At 41.6% G+C, this 24,975-nt stretch overlaps 1 protein-coding gene across 5 annotated transcripts in view; it reads left to right on the forward strand.

The window, feature by feature from the left end:
- LOC115639186 (solute carrier organic anion transporter family member 1C1-like) overlaps nt 1–24,975 on the forward strand; it is a 55,656-nt gene that overhangs the window by 12,739 nt on the left and 17,942 nt on the right. The window contains exons 1-9 of one of the 5 annotated variants that reach the window (XM_030541644.1): nt 2,366–2,643; nt 6,922–7,061; nt 12,256–12,401; nt 13,010–13,151; nt 13,253–13,385; nt 14,651–14,781; nt 15,549–15,695; nt 22,985–23,083; nt 23,760–24,005. In XM_030541644.1, the coding sequence (XP_030397504.1) occupies nt 12,291–12,401; nt 13,010–13,151; nt 13,253–13,385; nt 14,651–14,781; nt 15,549–15,695; nt 22,985–23,083; nt 23,760–24,005 (1,009 nt within the window). In that variant the 5' untranslated portion in view covers nt 2,366–2,643; nt 6,922–7,061; nt 12,256–12,290. Of the gene's footprint in view, nt 1–2,365; nt 2,644–6,737; nt 6,760–6,921; nt 7,062–12,255; nt 12,402–13,009; nt 13,152–13,252; nt 13,386–14,650; nt 14,782–15,548; nt 15,696–22,984; nt 23,084–23,759; nt 24,006–24,975 lie in introns of those variants that run through there. The other 4 variants (XM_030541661.1, XM_030541651.1, XM_030541677.1 and 1 more) reach the window with 4 other exon arrangements.

Genomic DNA, 24,975 nt, shown 5'->3' on the forward strand with positions numbered 1-24,975 from the left:
ACTGCTTCTTGCTGGGTGGCTGCCTAGACACGGGTAGCTCCTGCTGGGCCACCGTGGCTTGTATCAGTGCCCACACTACGTCATCCAGTGTGGTGACAAAAAAAGATTAACCCTCTCTTTTTTTTTAAATCACACCCTCCTTCTTCCGCCGTGCTGTGCACACCAAAAATTCCACCCCCGACACCAGTTGTGACAAAGTTCCTCCTTTACCTTGGTGGGTTCTGCGCTTATTGGCGGATTTGCTCACCTCAATGATCTTCCCTCGGCTGGAAACCCACAGTCTGGGTCAACTCCTCCTGTGTCCTGATCAGGAGTGTTACGAGGTTTGGGGGGAACCCGGGACCGCCCTCTACTCCAGGTTCCAGCCCAGGGCCCTGTGGATTGCAGCTGTCTATAGTACCTCCTGTAACAGCTGCATGACAGCTACAACTCCCTGGGCTACTTTCCCCATGGCCTCCTCCAAACACCTTCTTTATCCTCACCATAGGATCTTCGTCCTGGTGTCTGATAATGCTTGATTGTCCTGATATTCCTCAATCCTTCAGCAGCACACCCTCTCATTCTCAGCTCCCTTGCACCTCTTGCTCCCAGCTCCTCACACACACTTCCTCTCCTCTGGCTCTCCCCCGCGGCTGGAGTGAGCTCCTTTTTAAACCCAGGTGCCCTGATTGGCCTGCCTTGATGGCTGCAGGTGTTCTAATCAATGTAGCTATCTCCACTGCCTTCTAGAAAGATCTTAATTGGCCCCAGGTGCCTTGATTAACCTGGAGCAACTTCCATTTGGTTACCATGGTACTAGAGATTTGTTTAGCCTGGGGCTAACATACTTGTTCCTCAGTACTTTACTGTAGCCATCTGGCCTTGCCCCATACACAGCCAAAACACAGTTACAGCTGTGACATGGCTGAATAGATTTGCACTTACCTACGAAGATTCTGATAAGAGGTGGTATTGAGTTGCTTAAAATGTCTTTAGTTACAATTTCATTTTCGATTTCAGGATTAAAAAGTAAACTGTTTAATACATTACTGAGTCAAATGAACCACTAGCAAACCTCTCAGCTGGTGATGTCCAATGTGTATGAAGAAGGCTGATTATGCTTAGCATTCGAAGTGCCTGAGGAGATGCCTGCACTACAGCTGGAAATGTGCTTCCCTGCGCAGGTAGACAGTCGTGCTACCTCGAGCAGAGGTAGCATGCTAAAAATAGCAGAGAAAGTGAGGTAGTACAGGCAGCAGCTTGGGCTAGCTGTCCAAAAATGTGCCCACCCGGACCCCTCGGGTACATACTCAGTGGCTAACCCAAGTTGTTGCCTGTGCTACCCACAGCTATGCTGATATTGTTAGTGTGCTAGGCCAGCACAAGCCCAGCTAGCACATGTCTGTCTACCCCTGCTAAAAAGCGCGTTGTCCCAGCTACCCTGTTTTAGTGTAGGGGTATAGACGTTATGGGATAGGAAAACTCCTTTTATTCTACATTTACAGCATATTTAAAAATCATGGTTTCTAAATTGGAAATAAAATCAATTTTTGTGGTTCAATTTTCTCTCACTTCTGACAAAAGTAAGCATCAGGCTGTTGCGTGCCTTGTTAAAATTTTGTTTCTCTGATAGTCTTTTAGTAAGAGCTAGAATGGCTTCCAGCTCAATATCTGTATTTGCATAGAACACACTTCCACTCAGAAGAAGCATGCTGATAGCTGGTTCAAAGAATGTATGAGCTCTGCTGGATTTGAGAGCTGACATTCTAAACAGGGCAGGTGTGTGGGGTTTTGTGTGTGTGAGAGAGCCATATTAGCTATACATAATGGGATACATCCTTGTTTCTGGCTGAGCTGCAATTAGCACAAGGCCTATCAGAGGACAAAGGAGAACCACCTTTGTGTTTCCTTGCATCCTCAATTTGGTCCCTGAAGTAAGTTAGAGCAGCCTCAGAGCTGCTCTAACACTCACTTGGGACTGTTATGGTAACCAATAACTTCCTGAGTTACGGCCATGCCCTCTTTTCCAGTCACACTCCCTTTCCTTCAGCTCCCAATTAGGGCAACTTTACGGCCTCTTTGTGCCATTGATGTGGCAAAAAGGGGCCGTACCAGGTACCAGGATCTCTAGATGTGAAGGGTTAGTTCAGTCACTAGAGATAATTCAGTCCTTGGCTTCTCTACTGAGACCCTCAGCAAGAGCATCAATTAATGCAAGTTGTAGTGTTTGTAAAGTGATGTGGATACTCATTTAGAAACAGAGCTTTTATCTTCAAATTCCTTTCACGCAGGCCACCAAACAGCTATCAGATTTTCAGTGTGAAAGGTTCTTAGCCCAGCTTTAGCATTTACTCTGTAAAAAAAAAATGAGGAAAACTTTTTTTTTTTCCTTCTGTGAGAGGCTGGTACCAGCTGCTCTCTAGAAGGCAGAATGCCAAATTAGTGACTCTGCAAGAAATCTGCCTTTTTTTGAAAACCTGTTGTCTCAGCGACTTTGGAAAAGTTTTGAAATCACAGTAAAAAAGAACACCGAGGTTTAGGAATGTTGTGTAGTATCCTCTACCTTTTAAAGAAGGCAGCCCTCCTGCCGTGACGTTACACTGGCATCCTGCCCAAAAGCTCTCCAGCACTGAGAAGAAAGGGTCTGACACAGGAGTGGCACAAGTAAGTTCTCTTTCTCACTCTTTCTTTCTCAGTTTCTCTCCCACCCCCGTTTTTTAAATGTTAAAATGCTTCCTATGGGGGGGGCGAACGGGGGAAAACTACGTAGCACTAAGTAACACTGGGTTTGTTTGCTGGTTTTGCTTAAACATGGAAGAGACTATTTAAATCCACAAAATACAAAGGTAGAGTATAACTAAAGCCGAAATATACATTTTTTTTAAAAAAAGGACAATGATTGTGGACAGCTGTATTTTCACAGATTTATTTAAAAACTTGTTTACACAAGTGATTCAATAGTTTCTCAGGATTCCTATTACTACACATTGCTCACTGAAAATATCACTAAGAAAAGCAGGAAAATGCTTTCATAGAGTTTACTGTTTGTTATCATTTAAAGATGAATCCTAACAATATAGCACTAAACATTTAGAGAAGAAAATTCCGGTCATGCAATTTAAATGATATTTATCTAAAGGAGTCAGATATTGTACACAGTTAATCGTTAGCAAAAGATAGAGGGCACAAAGTTCATTTGCTTTAGAGAACTCCATTTTTCAGCTCAAGACTCATTAAGACTAGAGTAGGGCTTGACTACACAATACATTAATGATCTAAACTGTGAATGCTTATTGGATTTGATATCTAATTGTTAATGATTAGCACCTCTTCAATTGCCATTAAAACGAACATTTTCCAAAGCTAGTATTGCTGAAAATTGGAGATTTTGGGTGGCTCAGATGTGAATTTGGCCTTTCTGGGCACTCCTGGAGTTTTCCAGAGAAGTCACCCCGGGCTGGGAGACCAGAACAATGCAATGGAAGAGGGACATGGTTAAGGGGTTGGTCAGTCATCCTGATTGTCAGAAGCCCCAAAATGATTACCAGGATCTCAAAGAGGTGCTGGCTGTTCTACTCATGGCAAGGATATGACTAAGTTAGCAGGAGCAAGTTAATGCACCGATATCCCTTCTCCCTTTGCCAGAGCAGGCCTGTGAACATCCTTATGACTGGAACAGCCTCCAAGGGCTCTATTGAAAGAGCAGGCAAGAAGGAACATGGTGGAAATTGGCTAGGCCTCATGAAAGGGCCCAGTGATGACTGGCCTGGATAACCCTGAGCAATGGCTGTTAAAGTGAAATATAAAGAACCTAAAAAAAATTAAGTCTACATACACACACCGAGAAGTGACACCTTTAGTTGAAAAAACACAAACCATCATGTCAATAATTTCAATACACAGAGAACAGATAGCATAGACTTTCATCGCAGGACATCCTGGTGAGCCACGCTCTGAGGTGTTCAGGGAGGGGTTCGGTAGGGTAGCTGCTAGGCTGCGATGACCTCCTGTGTGAGGGCACAGAAGGGCAAGGCAGAGAACAACCAATGGGTCTGATGATGAGTGTGTGGCTATCTGTGCAGGACAGAGTGAGTGATACAGACTAGAGGAGAAACCAAAAAGGCGCACACATACGCTAAAGACATTAGGCAATCCGCAACTGAAGAGAGGTTCAGGGAGCAGGGCAGGCAGTGATTGAATGAGGGAACACGCTACAGACTGTGTCCTACTAGCCAGGAATGGGTGCACTGGTACTTAGAGGAATGGTGCCAGGGTAGTATGGAGTGGTGGACTGGGTGGAGGAAAAGGTTTTGGTAGAAATGCAGAAGCAAAGTGCTAGTTAATCTGAGATCCTAAAAGAGCAGATCTAGGGCAAGGCCCTCCCCTATCAAACACAGCTTTAGTGGTTTCCAAATCAACCTATCACTGAGCTTCTCCCAATTTTCATGCCATTAATACTTCATGCCCTCAACATGCCTGTCATATGCATTGATAGCAATGATCTTGGTTTAGGATAAGACTTCAGCATTTATGCAAGGGAAGCAGAAAATTATACATGTGGGCAGAGGGACCTAATGAGTTCTTTACCCATGAATACATTCCCATGTGCAACATCCTGATAAGTGCTGTCAGTCTTGCCCTCATTAAGCTAGAACTTCCTCTCTCATCTTTCTTGGAGTTCTTATACTCACTGCATTACAATGTCCGGAATCACACCTCTGGGATCCACACAGAACTTTTTGTGTTCAGTACTTCAGTTGATTCAGTCACGATGTATGTGTGTGTTGGAATGTTGAGAACCTTTCTAGAAATGTCCCCTGATTTTCCTTACATTATCCTGAGTGCACAAACTCTATTAGCATAGGCTAATGAATCTTTTCCATATGACAATGAGGTGCTGGTGAATAGAGCAGGCAGACTGACATTTTCAGATAATTTGCATTTTGAAAATCCCTCTCTCTGTGGACCTGTGCCTTCCCCCAAGTGCCTTCTGCTATGCAGAATCCTGGTCCCCTTCCAAATCACAGACTTCATAATTGTCATTGTGCCCGTCTTGTATATCTGGAAATAAGTAGTTTTCACAACTGATACTCCTGCTGCTGTCAATGAGACAGGCTACATTCCCATGTCCAGCAGCTGCATGATCAATTCCTTGGTACTTTGGTACTTCCCACTGATGACTAAAAGCAGGGCCCTGTGACTGCTGCTGCGCCCAAGAATATAAGCATAGTCCCTCATGTAGTATGTTAGATATGCACTGATTATCCTCCTGATGGTTGCCCAGATTGGGCTGCATGGCATGGATCCGAGGCCCAGAGCAGCTAATATGTAAATGCATTATCATCATAATACTTAACACTTACATAGTGTTTTTCATCCTTAGATTTTCAAATCACTTTACAAGGGAAGTTAGTAAGCATTCATAGACTCTAGGACTGGAAGGGACCTCGAGAGGTCATCGAGTCCAGTCCCCTGCCCTCATGGCAGGAACCAAATACTGTCTAGGCCATCCCTGATAGACAGTATCTAACATACTCTTAAATATCTCCAGGATGGAGATTTCCAGCAACCACCCTAGGCAATTTATTCTAGTGTTTAACCCACCCTGACAGTTAGAACTTTTCCTAATGTCCAGCCCTAAACCTCCCTTTTGAGGACACTGAGGCATAGAGAAGGGAAACATGACTTGTCCAAAGTCACCCAAACAGGCCAGAGCTAGGAATAGAATCCAGGTACCCATCCAGTGCTCTGTCCACTATCCCACACTTGCCTCACCCCTGTGAATTCTGCCTACAGGAAAGTCTGAAAGTTCCATGTGACATTATGTAGCCAAACCTAAGCACCTGAATTTCCTACTTGTGCTGGTAGTGGGCCACCTTTGAAAAATCCCCCTAATGAGAATGTAGCATCTCTGAAATCAAACCCTTGACCTGTGTATATTTAAGATACAGGAGATGGATAAAAGTGTCACGGGGCAAATGCTCTACTGGTACAAATTAGCACTGTTCAAAAGACTTCAGTGGTGTTATACCAATTGGTCTCAGCAGAGAATTTGTCCCTAAACTCTGTTACTTGTTTAAATCCTCATCAAACCCCTGACCACAACATTTTGGCACCTGAGGCGGGAAGCTTAAATGATGCTCACCATACCCTCTCGCTTGGGCCAAAACTTTGAAAAGTCTCAATTCTGCCTTCTTCCTGTTCTACTCGTCTCATGGTACTGCTCTGCTACCTACCCCAATAAAGGAGAACTAACACTTAAATGCCTTGTTCAAAACACTTAACTTTCAATACCTGAACAGCAAATGTAACTTTCTTGTCTGCAGAGTAAACACTGGCATTTTTATCTGTTTGAATAATCAAAGTGGTGCTTTCTGTGCCTTCTTGGGTGCAAAGATTTGAACTGCTTCCTGAAGTCCACAGTCTGGGCCAGGCTCATGCTCTATTGAGATGGTTGTAAGGCAGACCAGCATCTCCTGTGTCATTGTGGAGAGTAGATGTGTTTTTATTAACTTCAGCTTGAAGAAGCTGCGTTCTCCACTGGCAACTGTTACAGGAAAATGTTAGAAGTATGCGCAGAGCCACAAAAGCATTTGGAAAGAGCATGATTATCTGATTGTGCACATATATTCCAGAACAAGCCTTTGGAGTTGATCCTGCTGAATGTATTTTGAAAGGGCTTCAGTTCATCACCTAAATCACTCGCATCAATATCGCGCATGTCATCATGTGTCAACACGGTCTCTAGTGCCTTGCATTGCTGGTGTAGGTCTTCTTCAGGTAAAGTGAGGAGTTTTGGAATATCATACACAGCCCAAATATACATATATAATATGTTGTGTTCCTTGAGCTGCATGAAATGTTCTTCAGCTGACTGTATTGCTCAATCTAGCACCTGGTTGAAGAATTCAACGTTGAATTGTTGTTTGGGGTCTCTTACAGGATTATCCTGTGCCTTGTAATCAAAATGTCATCTTCAGTGACTTGTATTCTTGCATGGGTGAGAAAATAGCTTCAGTGCGAAGTTTCTCTGCCAACTTCTGTGCACTCTTCAGAACGTTTTGAAATCCCTCATCTGACTGGTAAGACTGTAGGTGTGACTTTGCTTTGTCCAGTTGTTCCATTGCTCCAGATATACCAAGGTCAACACCTTGGAATCTCTTGCTTACAACATTTATTTCCAACAGTATGTCATGCCACAACACTAAGCCACACAGAAATTTGAAGTTATGTGTGTTTCTGGTGATTCCATTTCCCTATGCCACTGTTCTCTCATGAACAGTTCCTGTCATAGCGTTATCCTCCATAATGGCAACTATGGCATCATCTGTCTTCCCAATTTGGTGTTTGATAGGCTTTATCGCCTCCATTCGACTTTCCCATTGTGTGGCACTCAGTGGTTTCACTGTCAGAGAGGATGTTCCCAGATGTTGCTTCAAAATTTGCCATTGATGAGTTGATGCAGAGGAAAATACATAGATGCTTTGAATTACATTAAAAAATTCTAGTATCAGAGGGTAGCCGTGTTAGTCTGGATCTGTAAAAACAGCAAAGAATCCTGTGGCACCTTATAGACTAACAGACGTTTTGGAGCATGAGCTTTCGTGGGTGAATACCCACTTCCTCAGATGCATGTAATGGAAATATCCAGGGGCAGGTATATATATGTGTGCTAGCAAGCAAGCTAGAGATAACGAGGTCAGTTCAATCAGGGAGGATGAGGCCCTGTTCTAGCAGTTGAGGTGTGAAAACCAAGAGAGGAGAAACTGGTTCTGTAATTGGCAAGCCATTCACAGTCTTTGTTCAATCCTGAGCTGATGGTGTCAAATTTGCAGATGAACTGAAGCTCAGCAGTTTCTCTTTGAAGTCTGGTCCTGAAGTTTTTTTGCTGCAGGATGGCCACCTTAAGATCTGCTATAGTGTGGCCAGGGAGGTTGAAGTGCTCTCCTACAGGTTTTTGTATATTGCCATTCCTAATGTCTGACATGCATGGGACAAAAAAAGCTCAAGGTTTTAACTCTCAGATCTGTGCCTGCACTCCTCTGTTCTTTCCTCTCATGTTGGCACCATTATCGTAGCCCTGACTTCTCATGTCAGCTATCGCAGTTCCCGTATCTTCCAGCTTTTAAAGAAGCACATTTGTCATACCAGCCCCTGTAGTATCATCAATGTCAATTAATTATAGAAAATGCTCTCTGATAGTCACCATTGCAGGGACACTTTCACTAGGCTCTGTTGTTGTTGTTACAAAATGCATCATTAAAGTCATTTGTTCCGTATGGCTGATGTCAGGGGTACAGTCCAGAATAACAGAGTTATATCTTGCTGACTTGAGATCTGCCACAATCTTCTGTTTGACTTTTGTTGCCAGCAACTGTATAATCTCATTTTGAATTGTTTTTCCAAGGTAGTGGTGTGTACATTCTAGGGGGTGTTGACTCTTAGATGCTCCTGGAGTACAGCATCAAACTCAGACATCAGCTTCACAATTTTAAGGGAGTTTCCATTGTTTGGCACATACAGCTGATCTGAAGTGCCATGCACTGCTAGGTTTTGGGTAGCAAGCATTCTCACGATGGCAATGAACCTTTTCAGAACATTTTTCCAGTAAAGAGACTCCGATGCAATCTTCTCTGGATGCTGATTATGTATGGTGGCCTTTAACCTTAGTCTCATCTCAAGCTCTATCCACCTATGGAATGTTCTCTGGTGATTTGCTGCCTTCTCATGGCATACCAGATTTCTAGTCAGATTTTTCCAGTCCTTTGTTCCTGTAAGACTCAATGTGGCTGGAACATTAGACTGGAAGTGTTTTCAACAAAAACAGTATGCAGCATTCTGAGGTTTTGAGTACATAAGCCATGGTCTCTCCACTTTGTCATCATTGGGGATGTCACACCAGTAATGTGTTGGATGGAAACTTTGATTTTCATTGTCTTTGAGGAACATGAAGTTTTTCAGTTGCTGTGGCCCATGCAGTACAAGGGATTCCCTCAGGCTACTGCTTGAGTGGATCCACAGTCCTGGATCATGTAGACTTCAGGAACTAAACTCAGCAGCAGCTGTTTCTTGTGCCTCCACCACACTCTTCTCTGATCTACACTTTTCTTCAAGAATGTGCATGGTTACATCCATTTCAGATGGAGATATGGATGCTGCAGTAGCTGCCAGGTCACCTGCACTCTGACTAACTGGACGATCAGGCATTTCTTCAGCACTCACATCCTCACTGGGGCCAGAAGGCTCACCGTGAACATTTGTGTCTATGTATCTCAGGAGAGCTCCTTTCTGCTTAGCTAGAAAAGCTTCCTTTGCTTGCTTGCTTTTTCTGAATGCTTCCCCAGAGGGGCATTTTCTTCTTTCATTCATGACTGCTGTTCTGTGCCAGCTGTAGTGGATCTCAACACTCAGTTGAAGGGGACAAATAAGCAGGCTGGTAGCAGGGCCTGAGTGAGGGAAGATATCAGCATCTTAAGGGCCTAACTGGCTCCTACTACTTCAGCTGACTGCCTGTTCTCCTCAAATGGGTTCAGGGAAGCAACAGAAAACAGGAAGCTCCCTGAAAAGCTGGTGTTAATCAGTCCAGGCTTCTGGGGGTGCTAGAGAGGTACATAAGAGCAGAGGTGAACGTAAGCCAGTACGACAAACAGGCAAGAGCCAGTACGCCGTGCCGGACTGGACCAGCTTCTGCGATGGTGATTTAAAGGGCCCAGGGATACTGCTGCTGTGGGGAGCCCAGGGCCCTTTAAATCTTCGCAGAAGCTCCAGCAGCCGGGCTCCCATGGTGATTTAAAGGGCCTGGAGCTCTGCAATGGCCAGAGCCCTAGGCCCTTTAATTCGCTCCTGAGCCCTGGCGCCTCTGCAACTGGTAGCTCTGGGGTAATTTAAAGGCCCTGGGGCTTCCAGCCACAGCCAGAGCCCCAGAGCCTTTAAATCTTGAAAGGCCCCGCCTCTTCCAGTTGAGGCCACACCTCATCCAGTTGAGGCCTTGCCCCCGCTCAGGACTCTGGCGTACTGGTAAGTCCTTTAAGTTACTTTCAGTCCTGCATAAGAGGCTCCTCCACCTCTCTCTCCCTGCAACTCTTGCTGCTTTCTGTTATTCCCTCTCATCTTTTCTCCTGCCTGCTTGTTATGTCTCTTGTGCCCTCCTTCCTCCAGCACAGCACTCTACCATCTCTGTGCATCTAGAGCAAAGAGAATACATATGCACCAGCTGCAGACACAATTTTCTACACTCTGGGTCCTAGTGGCGCCCCCCCCGCTCCCAGTCTGACACCTGAGGCAGGCACCTCAGTTCGCTTCATGGTAAGGCCAGCCCTGTCAGACACTATGATTCTATGATTTTGGGTCAGCATTTCCTTTCAGGTTCACTGTAGTTTCCCCTGATTTGGGTAGCTCAGATCATCCCATTTGGTGAAGAGCACCCTTCTATCTGAGTCTTTAAAAAAATGGTTTTACAGCAACATTAAAATAGGCTTCCAGTTATTAGCCTCACATGAAACATATTGTGAAAAATACTCCTTGAATAGCAGTGTGCTTTTTTTCAATCTAGCTTGAGCATCGTTCACTATGGTATCTTATGATTGGGATATCAGTGCCCTTTGTTTTGTTGTCTCCTTTCCACCTCTGCCATTGATTATAATTATCTGTATAATTTTGGGCCTGATCCTGCAAACACTTATGCTCATGAGTAATTTTACTCGCACAGGTAGTGCCACTGAAGTTAATAGACCGGCATTAATCATGTGCATACATTTTTGCAGGATAATGCCTTTAATCTGTATATACTACAGCTGTGCTGAGAACAAAAGTTCCATTTATGAAGGACTTTCAGATTTTGAAATTTGGCTATTTTCTGAACTGGAACAAAAACTGAAAATGTTCAAATTCTCTGCAAAAGAAAATTCCCTGCAACCCTGTTCCCCAAAGGTTTTGGATCAGTGAAAACATTTCATTTCACAAAATCAAAATGATTTGTTTCAGTTTTGTTGATTTTTATTTTTTATTATATCTTGATAAATAAAATAATATAAATTAAAAAAAAGGAAAACGAATATAAAAATCAAAACATTTTGTTTCAAAAATGTTGAAATGGAACATTCTAACATGGTTGGATCTTTTTTTCGGTCTTCTTCCCAAATTGAAGTAGTTTGATTTCAATGGAATTTCATATTTTGACAGAATATGGTTAGAAGTTTCTCTGAACAGCTCTAGTAAACATTTGGTGGCAGGGTAGTCTCATCTTACTTGTCTATAAAGTACCATGCATGCTTTTAATAATAGAATCCTAGAATTGTAGGACTGGAAGGGACCTCAAGAGGTCATCTCGTCTGTCCTCTGCACTCATGGCAGGACTAAATATTATCTAGACCATTCCTGACAGGTGTTTGTCTAACCTGCTCTTAAAAATCCTCAATAACGAAGATTCCACAACCTCCCTAGTAAATTTATTCCAGTGCTTAACTACCCTGCCAGTTAGGACATTTTCCCTAATGTCTAACCTAAACCTCCCTTGCTGAATTTAAGCCCCATTGCTCCTTGTTCTGTGCTAAGAGGTTAACGAGAACAATTTACTTCCCTCCTCCTTGTAACAACCTTTCAGTACTTGAAAACTGTTATCATGTCCCCCTTCAGTCTTCTCTTCTCCAGACTAAACAAACCCAATTTTTTCAATCTTCCCTCATAGGTCATATTTTCTAAACCTTTAATCATTATTGTTGCTCCTCTCTAGACTTTCTCCAATTTGTTCATATCTTTCCTGAAAGGTGGCATGCAGAACTGACCACAATACTCCAGTTTAGGCCTAATCAGGGCAAAGGAGAGTGGAAGAATTACTTCTTGTGTCTTGCTTACAACACTCCTGCAAATATATCTCAAAAAGATGTTTGCCTTTTTTGCAAACAGTGTTACACTGTTGACTCATATGTAGCTTGTGATCCGCTATGACCTTCAGATCCCTTTCTGCAGTACTCCTTCCTAGGCAGTCATTTCCCATTTTGTATGTGTGCAATTGATTATTCTTTCCTAAGTGGAGTTCTTTGCATCTGTCCTTATTGAATTTCATCATATTTATTTCAGACCATTTCTCCAGTTTGTCCAGATCATTTTGAATTTTACTCCTATCGTCCAAAGCACTTGCAACCCCTCCCAGCTTGGTATCATTCGCAAACTTTATAATTGTACTCTTTATGCCATTATCTAAATCATTAATGAAGATATTGAACAGATATTATGTGATTGCCATATAAATAATAACTCACAAATTTTTCCAAACAGGAAGACTTATATATCCAATCTAGAAGAGCAACACCATGGAAACAAGAATGATTCCTGACCAATCTAAAGACAATCCACCTTTCCTGGACAGAAGTATTGGGCCACTTCCTGTCAAGAGAATGTACCCTCATTTTTCCAAGTTAAAGGTATAAAGACCACAGCTCAACCTTTAATTGCTAAAAAACACTGAGAACTGTGGTTTGACTTTTTGTCAATATTCATTGAGTTCAGTGTGCTAGTACTTCACACTGTTTTTAAAGTTCAGGAAATGTTACTGCTTTATGGTCTGAGCCCAAACTCAATGAAGTCAATGGAAGTTTTCAGTGGGCTTTGGATCAGGTTGAATCTTGGAAATGAGTGCATTAGAAATATACAGAGTGGTAATAAGAACAGTAACTATGGCTACATTTATTATTATTGTTGTATTTAAATAGCTTTACACAGGAAACCTTTGCCAGGAAAAGCAACAGCAAAGACTAAAATGTAGGCAGGGAATGCATTCCCCCCTGTGGCAGCCCTTCTCAGATTGCACATAGAAACAGTGAAGCTGAAGCTCAACATATTTCATTGCAAAACATGAAAGTTTGAAGGCCAGCCTAATTAGAAAGTAAAATCTGTTGACTGAAGGAAAACAACTGAAAGGAGGTTTTACCCAAACAACACATCTAGTGTCTGTATTTCGTTGCCAATCCCCTTAGCCATCCAATCACTGAGGAAAGATGGTTCTTAATCAACTCCATTTTCTTTTCTTCAGATATTTCTCGGGGCACTAGCATTCTCCTTTTTTGCCAAAGGATTTTCTGGAAGCTACATGAAGAGTATGTCAACTCAAATTGAAAGGAGATTTGAAATTTCATCGTCAGTTGTCGGCATCATTGATGGCAGCTTTGAGATAGGTCTGTATCTTTCCCTTTGGGAGTAAAAAGGATGAGCATTTTAATGGACAATTTGTTTAAAAGCAGCTATTCTCATAGGAGCTTTGTTTATATCTCTTCAGGTAACTTAATGGTGATGATACTGGTGAGCTATCTTGGATCAAAGGTTCACCGGCCCAAAGTAATTGCTGCTGGATGTCTCATCATGTCATTTGGAACATTTTTATCAGTGATGCCTCATTTCCTAATGGGACGGTAAATATGGCTGATTATTACATTATGCACCATTTAGACTCCAATTTCTGAAGCATATTTTCTTCAGTACACTTGAGATAAAAGCTGAAGAACCGGTTTGACAAACTAAAGTTTCCCCTAAAGATTGTATGGTTTCAGTAGCAGGGTAGGGCATGATATTTTAGCATTCATTGACTCTCTGACTTACTGAAGGCTCTATTCTGAGCCTACCTGGTTCTGTGGTGCAGGGGCAGCTAGAGCTTCATGTTCAAAGAATGTGACTTGGATCTAGAACTAGCCAACAGATTCTGATGGAACTTTCCTCTTTTTCAATGGTCATCATACACAGCTGCCAGAAAGAACTAATTTCTGGGTGCTGTATGAGGCACTGTCCCTTTTCCACCCCCACAGCTGCCATATATTACAACCAGGGCACTGAAGGAACGACATAATGGAAAGCAGATCCTCCCCAACATGCCAAAGGAAGAGGTTGTTTCTTCCCAGAACAGGGCTAACCAGGGAGGAACTACCATAAAAGAAAGATTGAACAGGGATACTGACTGGGGCTATGTGGACCACAGAGCAGAAAAGGCCCCAATCTCTACTCTGCTTGTGGAATTGTAGAGGGCCAGCAGTCTCTGAGTATTGCATGGCACTGCCCAATGAGGGGTATATTGATTTAATCCATGCTCTCAGTAGAGCTTTGAAAGATAAACCTTTCCCCACAATGCAAATATAATATCCAGAGGGAGGGTGGCAACAAGCCATGGACCATATTTTCTTTCATCACATTATTAGAAGCTACCACTGTACTATACTAACTCCCAGATGCTGTAAAAATAACAACCTGGCTGTCAGAATGTGGAAACCCTGAACAATACCAAACACCAACAACATCCCACTGTCTCTTCTTGACTCCTCTGAATGAAGTCTCCAGATAAAAACATACAGTTATTTGAATGTGCAGCCATGCCAGACACTAGAATGTGAGTGGTCACAACTGAATTTAAAATTCCTGTGACCAGGGTTGGCTTAAGGGATGTGCAACCATTCACATCTCTTAGCAAGGGAACAGCATTACAGTCCCATATGAAGGTGCATCAACAACTATCAATTCTCTTTGGAGAAGCACTAAGATGTGACAGACCCAAGCCACAGCTATTTGTCTATCAACTCTGCCTTCATATAATAGACAAAGTAATTCCATGAGCACCAATTTTATGTACAATTTTCATAAAAGATGAGTCATTTATATTTCAGCTACATCTTACACCATTATTTTCCAGTTATAATTATGAAAGAATACAACTTACAGAGGAGAACTCTTCTACAAGTTTATCAGCATGCTCTCTAGTATTACCTTTACATCATCCAACTTTAGATGCTGTGGAAATGACTAGAGAGTTGAAAAATTCTGGTAAGCAAAAGCTCTGCAATTGGACTCAGTCTTGGTTAACTTCATTTTCTATCTTCTCTTTTTATTGGAAAGTATAATATTAAAACCACTAAGAGGAAGCATATTCTCCAATCACCTCTCCCCTCCATCCCATCCCTCAAATTTAATGGAAGCCGTGTATATATATTGAGGAGAAAATAGAAAGAGCTAAATTTGGAACTCCTATTATCCAGATTCTAACCTCTTGTTATTACATACATATTCAACCTTCTGTAATTCCACTAAAGTAGGAGGCAGAAAATCCAAAGAAAACAAACTCATTGTCCTGATTAAGCAAAGCACTTAAGTCGGTGCCCAAAGTTAAACACTTACTTAAGTGCCTTGACTTCAGCGAGATGACCTGTCTGAGTAAATGCTCACCAATGTGAGTAAGCATTGCACAATCAGGCCTGTTATTAGGACATCCTTCTTGCAAGATTACTGCTCCCTCCACATTTTTTGTGGTCAGCAAAATGTCATCCCCTTGCAATCTAATGATATTTTTCATCATATCACTGGATCCTGTCAAAATATTATGATATTGCATCAGAACACCCAAGATTTTCTTTTGAATGGCTGGCTATAAAATGGACCCCATGAGGTATAGCAGATTGTGAAGAAACCAGACAATAATCAAATCTATTATGGATGTTTTTCTCCATATTGTTCAAAAGGCATTATTTCATTTCTGTTGCAAATAAGTTCTTCTGAAACCTATTTCCAAAAATGTAAATATGTATTCCCTACAGGATGTGAAAAAGCAGCAAGCTCCTATCTGTGGATCTTTGTACTGATGGGAAACCTTTTACGTGGAATTGGTGAAGCTCCCATTATGCCACTGGGGGTGTCATATGTTGATGATTTTTCCAAAGAAGAAAACTCAGCATTTTACATAGGTAATAAATTAATGTGCAATATCTGTCAAGGTTCTTTTCCCACTCTGAACTCTAGGGTACATATGTGGGGACCTGCATGAGAACCTCTAAGCTTAACTGCCAGCTTAGATCTGGTTTTGCTGCCACCACCTAAATTATTTATGAGTCATTTGGGAAACTCTGTTTACCTTCCCCACAGAATATCTCTCTCCTAAGTACTATAACCCTTCCCTGGGTAGCCTTGAGAGACTTCTCCACCAAGTTCCTGGTGAACACCGATCCAACCCCCTTGGATCTTAAAACAAGGAAAAATCAATCAGGTTCTTAAAAAGAAGGCTTTTAATTAAAGAAGGAAGAGGTAAAAAATCATCTCTGTAAAATCAGGATGGAAAATAACTTTACAGGGTAATCAGATTCGTATAGCCCAGAGGAACCCCCTCTAGCCTTAGGTTCAAAGTTATAGCAAACAGAGGTAAACCCTTTAGCAAAAAGAACATTTACAAGTTGAGAAAACAAAGATAAAACTAATACGCCTTACCTGGCTGTTATTTACAGGTTTGAAATATGAGAGACTTGTTCAGAAAGATTCGGAGGCCATGGATTGATGTCTGGTCCCTCTTAGTCCCCAGAGCGAACAACCTCCAAAACGAGGAACACACAAACAAAAGCCTTCCCCCCAACAAGATTTGAAAGTATCTTGTCCCCTTATTGCTCCTTTGGGTCAGGTGTCAGCCAGGTTACCTGAGCTTCTTAACCCTTTACAGGTAAAAGGATTTTGGTGTCTCTGGCCAGGAGGGATTTTTATAGTATTGTACGCAGGAAGGCTGTTACCCTTCCCTTTATAGTTATGACAATATCAATTCCCAAATCAACCTTTTAAATATTTCTGCATCAAAACTAGAACACCACCAGCGTTCAGTTTTCAATATTCTGCATTCTTTCCTCATCTAGCAATGATAGAAAAGAGTTCCAAATACACCTTTTCCTCCCCCTCAGGGTATCTTGCAATATGGCTCAGTTTGTTGGCTGACAAAACAAGTGGAGCATAATCAGAGCTTTACCCTGACAGTGGTACATGGGGGCCATGAAGAGCCGTGCGCGGCTGTAGCCCCACAGACTGTCATTGCTTTAGAGAACAAATTCTTCCTAACCACCCTTCCCAAATAACTCGCTTTAATAATAATAGTTTAAACGTTTTATTAAAAGCTTTCAGAAAACTTGCATTTGGCACTTTGAGTTTTGACACCTAGCACAACTGATGTAAAATCAGCAGTGACAGGCAGGGACATATTCAACCAGCTGCCAGGATGTCATTTCCAATCAATGGGCATTTCTTTGGAAGCAGAATCACTTGTTGACCAGCGGAGAAAGACTCCCAGCTGTCCTAACTCATTCATAACCAGTTTAGTACCTTGAACTATTATACCAAACCCATAATCTGTGTAACTGATGCATGGCTAAGCAGTTGCCCAGAATAAATTTGATGGCACATAAACTGGCCATGGAAATATCAATATAATATATTAATCTCAGGAAGAATTTACTAGATGACACTTCACCTAATGCCACTGAAAACAGTCTTCACTTGGGGATAAGGAAATAAAAATTGTAGATAGAAAGTTGTGGAATATACAGAATGGGGCTGTACAAAAGCCACTAATTCCCTACTTCAGTCTACTAAGATATTCATGATCACCTTAGAACTTTCTAATTAGAACTGGTCCAAAAGTCCCACTACAGTCACTCAGGCACAGGGAAAGACCATGGTGCATCAGGGAAACGTAGGAGCAGGTCCCTTAGGGGCATGTGGGACCTGCAATTACAATGTCCTTGAGGCACTCTGGCAGCTCAGACAGACTCAGAGAGTAATATTGACTCAACCTGAAACTAAACATTTTCTTTTGGGTCAATAAAATGAAACAAATGTTTTGATGTGAGAATCCTGAAACGTTTCATTTCAACATTTCTGAGTTGAAAATTTTCATAACTTTTCATTCCATTAAAAATTTTGATACTTTGACATTTCATCCCAATTTGGGATTAAACCAAATGCTGAAATATTGGATTTCCTGCAAGATGTAAGTTCCATTTATTGATTCCAGTATCTCATTCCAATACTCTTCTGCATATCCAATAAGCAAGACTCATCCATGCCATATTAGTGCCTAATAAGTATTGTGCTATAATGGAAAAAATTCCACTCAAAGCTATCATTGAATTTTGACCACAAATTTGTGTGTGTGACCTAGGTCAAGAACTTCACCTCTGTGTGCTTAAATTTCGCCTTGCCCGTCTTTGTCTGGCTTGTCTACTAAGGGCACAGCTACGCTACAGGGGAAAGTCAATCTAAACTACACAATTGAGTTACATTAGTAGCATAACTCAAGTCGACGTAGATTAGATCTACTTACAATGGGGTTCACACTATGCTCTGTTGACAGGAGACACTCTCCCATCAACTCCCCTTACTTCTGGTTCTGGTGGAGTACCAGAGTGGATGGGAGAGTGATCTGCGGTCGATTTAGTGGGTCTTCACTAGACCTGCTAAATCAACCCATGGTGGATCCATCGCCACAGTGTTGATCCACCGGTAACTGGAGACAAGCTCTCATTAGAGTGAAAGTTCTTTGGAGGTAGGGCTAGTCTCTTACTATGTGTTTGTACACTGTGCCTAGAACAATGTAGCTCTGATCACCACGGGAGCCTTTTGGTGCTACAATAATACAAATTATAAATAATTATAACAATATCTGAAATGTTATAGAATTTAAGGGAAAATGAAAGCCTTTCTGAAGCTTTTTAACCATCCAATAGAATTCAATAGAAAATTATATCCCTGCCATAGAATTCTATAAGATTTTTTTTTTAAAAAAAGCCATCGATAAGAGATCATTCTCTATTTAATTGCACAGAACCCTACTGGATTCATCTCATTCCATTTCATAGGACTTTGCCACAAGGGAGTCCAAGAGGATAGAATTATTAGTGCTTGAATCTGTATAGTGTAGCTTTAAAATAAATGAAAGCAGCACAATCTTGACTGAAGTTCTGATTCTGCAAATGTTTATATACATAACAGCTTTATTCATGTGATTTCAGTGGCATTACTCACATGATTATAATTATTCACATGTCTGCAGGATTCCTGAACTAGGAATCCAACATGTTTGAATATATCAGATGGAATTAGTTAGTTTCCATTCATTAATTTTTAAAAAAATCGGGAAAACTCTAATACATTAGGCACCATTGTAAAAATGGACCTTCACTGCAATTTTTATGATTTCTGTGTATTTAGAAAAAGAGGCAGGTCAGTGCACTTAAATTCTATGACCTCAGTCCTGAAAACACTTAAACAGGTACATACATTTTCTGGTATAAGCAGTCTCATTGAAGTCTATAGGACAGCTGGTATAAACGGTCATTGCTCCTGGGAGTAAATGTCCAGTTTTTAATGGCATCCACTATATGTAATAACTGATGATTCAGTTGTAACTTATCTGAAAAGTAGAAGAGTCAGGTTTATGTCATTTCCTTTACTCATATATAAATACGAAGTCTCATTATTATTATTACTACATATTTATATTGTGGCAACTCCAGAGTCAAAGATTGTAGCTCCATTGTATTAAGCAATGTAGGCATGAATAATGAAATGACAAGAGATTTGGGGAGGGAGTGTCTGTCCTAAAGAGCTTACAAGCCAAGGTTCTGCAAAGATGTATACATATGATTAACTTTATGCTCTATGAATAGCCCTATTGACTCCATCAAACTTCTCATTGTGCACACAATTAAGTATGTGTTTTAATTTTTGCAGGATTGGGATTTAAGGCCCTGATCCTGCAATTCATAGCACTCTGCTGCATCTGTGCTGAGCCCCACAGAAGTCAATGGGGCTCCACGCAGGCTCAGAGATCTCCTCATGTAGTTCATTTGCAGGATCTAGCCTTATGTGATGAGAGACCGCAGGTGGTTACAACAGAGACAGAGAGAGGGAACACACAGTAACAGTGAGAGCACTATGATGGTAGCAGTCACAGATGCTAAGCCACTGTCATGTGTTTTGTGGGCATCATGGCATAGTGAATTTTCCTATTTTATTAATTCTCTGGTTTCATTACAGCCTTTAAGCTATGTAATTAAAATAGCTAAGCACCAAATCATCCAAAGCCCAAGATTTGGTGGCGATGGGGGACTTCAACTATTCAGACATATGTTAGGAAAATAACACAGCGGGGCACAGACTATCCAATAAGTTCTTGGACTGCATTGCAGACAACTTTGTACTTCAGAAGGCTGAAAAAGCTACTGGGGGAAAGCTGTTCTATATTTGATTTTAACAAATAGGGAGGAACTCACTGAGAATTTGAAAATGGAAGGCAGCTTGGGTGAAAGTGATCTTGAAATCATAGCGTTCACTATTCTAAGAAAGGGTAGAAGGGAGTACGGCAAAATAGAGACAATGGCTTTCAGGAAGGCAGATTTTGGTAAGCTCAGAGAGCTGATAGGTAAGTTCCATGGAAATCAAGACTGAGGGGAAAAAGAACTGAAGAGAGCTGGCAGTATTTCAAAGGGACACTATTAAGGGCCCAAAAGCAAGCTATTCTGCTGGGTAGGAAAGACAGAAAATGTGGCAAAAGACCAGCTTGGCTTAATCACAAGATTTTGCATGATCTAAAAAATAAAAGGGAATCATATAAAAATGGAAACTAGGACAGATTACAAAGGATGAATAGAGGCAAACAACACAGGAATGCAGGGGCAAGTTTAGAAAGGCAAAGGCACAAAATGAGCTCAAACTAGCTACAAGAATAAAGGGAAACAAGAAGACTTTTTATCAATATTAGAAGCAAGAGGAAGACCAAGGACAGGGTAGGCCCACTGTTCAGTGAGAAGGAGAAACAATACCAGGAAACTTGGAAATGGCAGAGATGCTCAATGACTTCTTTGTTTCTTTCTTCACCGAGAAGTCTGAAGGAATGCCTAACATAGTGAATGCTAATGGGAAGGGGTTAGGTTTGGAAGATAAGATAAATTGTGCCGGGAGGTGCTCAACCACTGGCTCTTCCCCAGGCCCCTCCCCCACCCCACCCCTTCCCTCATGGCCACACCCCTGCTCCTCTCCCACCCCACCTCTTCCCACGCCGTTCCAACCCCTCCCTCAAGCGTGCCATGTCCTCGCGCCCCCCCCAATCTCCTGCATGCCATGAAACAGCTGATTGAGGTGCAGGGAGGGTGGGAGAAGCATTGATGGAGGGGGCTGCTGGTGGGTGCCCAGCACCTACCATCTTTTCCCCATGCGTGCCCCAACCCCAGAGCTCCAATGGAGTTGGCATCTATGACTCAGCTGCCACTTGACCCTGTAGCTCCTAAGCTTCCACCAGCCTAAGTCCTGATGCCACCCCACAACTAACAAGCTGTTCAGAGCTGTAGCACAAGTGTGTGAAAGCACCGGCAGCCCCAAAGCAAGATTCTCTTCTCAAAGTATGTGTTCCCTTGCCTTCTTGTCAGCAGGATCCAATCCTGGAGATGTTCTCAGAGCACACTTACAAGCTTGGGCCCCACACAAAAGATAGCTGTGTGGGTATATGTCTCCAGGATACTCAGTAGTCCAGTGATTGGGGCACTCAGGTGGGATGTAAGAGAACAAGGTTTGAATTCCTATTCTGCTTGACTTAAACACCGGTTTCCCACATTTCAGGGGAGTACCCTAACCACTAGGCTACTGGCTCTTATGGGGTGAGTCTCTCTCTTGTTCTCCATGAGAAAGGGCTGATCTGGCTTAGGTGCCTCTGGGAGAGGGCTCACATCTGAGAATTTGGAGTGGAGGGATGCACATACCTAAGGTCCAGATCAGTGAGGGTTAGGTGCTTAAATACCTTTGGGATCAGGGCCTAAGCCCTACACCTTTCCTTTGCATTCACTCTTGGCTAATTTAGGCAGCTTCCCAGTCAGTTTGCTCGCTTCTGATAATCCCTTCTTTAGATGACATACTTTCCATGTACAATGCATGGGGAGCTTGAGCATCTAACTCAGGGCAGAGGATTCTACTGGGCAGCAGGGCACCTAGGAGCCTGGCATTGCAATACTGAGCATTACAATATCTGTTTGAATCTAACCCTTAGGCCTTTTGACAATTTTACCCCCATTTTGTTCCTTACAACTAAAAACTCCACAGAGCAGCACAAGCAAAAGGCAAGTGCAGCCATCCACGTAGGAATTAGCTTTTTGGAACTTTTTATTTTTATCTGTTCTGTATAGCCATGACGTGTAGTGATAAATAAAATCAAATTGCGCTGCATTGCACAAATTAGACTATAAAACACTGTAACAAAATGCAGTATGGGCCTGTCCAGTTTGTACTAAGCTTTCCTGCTCATTCATTTGCTTCTTGTTGCATCTCATCCCCCTCCTTCATCTATGATGTCTGTTTAATTCGTAAGCAAAGACCTTGGGTGAAATGCTGGCCCCAGTGAAGTTATTAGCAAAACTCCCACTGACTTCAATAGAGCCAATATTTTCCCCCTTGTCTCCTTGTTTCTCTACTAGCCTACTTTTGGAGCTCTATAAATAAATATTAACATAGCTTTTTTGTTGGTTTGCTAATTTTCTCATTCACTTGTATTTTGTAGACATTTTTATACTGAACTACACTTAAACGCTGGCATTTAATTCAGCCTTTTGACTAATTGACATTTTCAGAGTATTCTATCTAAATTTTTACTTATTAACCTACACTACTACTTATCACTGTACTTTGGCTCTGAATGAAGAAAGTGCATAAGCACATGCTTAACTTTAAGCAGATGAGGCAAAGGAAATACCTTTCCTTAAAGTTAAATTCAGGGCTTATTTAAGGATACGGTACAGGGAAAGTCATGCATTCCACAGTCATGTTAACTGCTTGTGACCTGCAGTTGTAACCACAGTTGTGATCCCTGCAATAGTTATAAAACTATATGCTTCTTAGTAATGTTCATTAACTGAATGATACAGTCACATAGAGCTGAAAGAAAAAATATTTTTAGATTAAAATCACTATAATACACTCTTTCTCCATATTGTCTCTTGACCCTGATCCTATGAGGTATAATATGTGTGAGCCCATAGAAAACCACATTGACTTCTGTTGGGTGAAGGAATCTGCCTGAATATTGTAAGAGGCAGGATCAGAGCCTTAAAATGTAAAACAAAGTTTCTAAAACATATAATTAGAAATTCTCATGCACGATATGCATTTTTTGATGGTTGTTTTTCTGTATAAAGTGTATTACTTACTATATCATATCATCTTCCTTCTCTTACAGGTACCATAAGATCATGTGGAATGGTTGGGCCAACACTTGGATTTCTGCTTGGATCTTTCTGTGCTAATCTGTGGGTAGACGTTGGAGTAGTAGATCTTGGTAAGACACAGATGACTTACTGAATGATAATACTGAAATATCAGTGACTCAGATGTTCTGTATGTGTTCAGACACTGTTTGTCAGTTAGCTCTCTCAGAAAGAGAGCTCTTCAGTGGGTGTTACTAGTTCAATAGCTAACATTATTACATGTTAGATGGGAAGCTGGATCTGCACAAATGAAAAGAACAATGGGGAGACTATGTTAAATGAACATTGAGGACCTTCCAAAGAGATGGTTCTGCTCCAAGTCAAGGAAAGGGCAAAGCTTCATGTGGAGGGTACTTTCATCATCTAAATCACTTTGCCCATCTCTAATCCTGGGTAGAGTTTTGGGTCCCATAAAGGGAGAATGCTGCATTTTTATGGGTTTTCTTAGAAAAGCATTGCAATGGCAGACTGCAGCAGGGAAGGGACATCAAGGAATGCTAAGGAACATGGTGGCCCCGGAATAAGTGACTAGTATTTCCTATTCTTGGATGGTTGGGAATGATTCGCCAACAAAATAGTTTTTACATTTCTGTATCGAATATGGCTAATCTTAAATGTTTAAATATTGGATACGAATGTTCTTGTATAAGTTTAAATTGCTCTGTGTACTGAAATATATTATATGTCAGTTAATCAAGAAACAAAAACCTGGCACTTAATTTGGAATCTCTCTCGCTCTCTTTTTAGAGAGTTTAACCATAAATCCTAAGGATACTCGTTGGGTTGGCGCTTGGTGGCTTGGATTGGTGATATGTGGAGCAGTCAGTTTTCTGTCTTCATTGCCTTTCTGGTTCCTTCCTTATTCCTTACCAAAAGAAGGAGATGAAAGAAATTTGAAGAAACTGAGTGAATCATCTGTAACTATTCAAGAAGATCACTGTAAAATAGAACCCCCAAGTCAACCACAGTTAAAATTCTCAGAAGCAGTAAAAGGTAAGAGCATATTGGATGATCTATTCCATATTGTTGTCTTTCAGGTTTTCATTCATGGCTGCTTATATGTTTGTACAGCACCTAACACAATCAGGCTGCATCCCTGGATGTTACTGCAATGCAAGAAGTAAATCATCATCATCATCATCCTATGTAGTGCTGGTATAATCCCCTGGTGAGAGTGTGTTACAGGTCCCCTCTGTGCCGCTCCACAGAGAATATGAGGTGGTAAAACTCCCACCACCATCTACGTAGCTTTAACTAAAGCTATAACAGCTCATGCTTTTATGTGTGACGGTCCCCAGTTTAATGTCTCGGTGTGTTAGCCATCACACTGGTATGGCATGTTACATGCATAAACATAAGGTAAGAGGTACTGAGCAGGGAAGATAGTGCAGGAAAACCTGATTCTGCATTAATGAGTCCTTCATTCCTCTGAAGTTGCTCCCCTCTATTAATAAGATCAAAGTAAAAGAGGATAATACCAAGCACAGTATTGCCAACACCTACAAGTCTCATGATATTCAGTGTTTTTCTTAAAGCCCCAGCTCTCAAAGTCACATGATTATGGGAGACTCTTATCTTTCTTTTTTTTTTAAAGTAAGTGTCTAGCCCTCATGATTGAAGAGAAAAACTTGAAAATGCAAACCCTAAATGCTCACCTGAAGAAGAGCTCTGTGTAGCTCAAAAGCTTGTCTCTTTCACCAACAAAGGTTGGTCCAATAAAAGATATTACCTCATCTCACAAAAAAAAAGGCAAATAAAATGAACCCTAAAACCCATGATTTTTGGGACTCCACACGAGTTTGAACACCTAGGGTTGGCAATACTTCAAATAACTTGCAATCACTGACATTATTATTAGTAGTAGTAGTAATCCAGTGCTAATTAGAGCCCCCAGTCAAGATTTGGACTAAGCACTGTACATGCACATAAGAGACAGTCGTTGCCCCAAAGACTTTACAATCCA

Source organism: Gopherus evgoodei, chromosome 1 (genome assembly GCF_007399415.2).
Source record: "Gopherus evgoodei ecotype Sinaloan lineage chromosome 1, rGopEvg1_v1.p, whole genome shotgun sequence".
Taxonomy (NCBI): domain Eukaryota; kingdom Metazoa; phylum Chordata; order Testudines; family Testudinidae; genus Gopherus; species Gopherus evgoodei.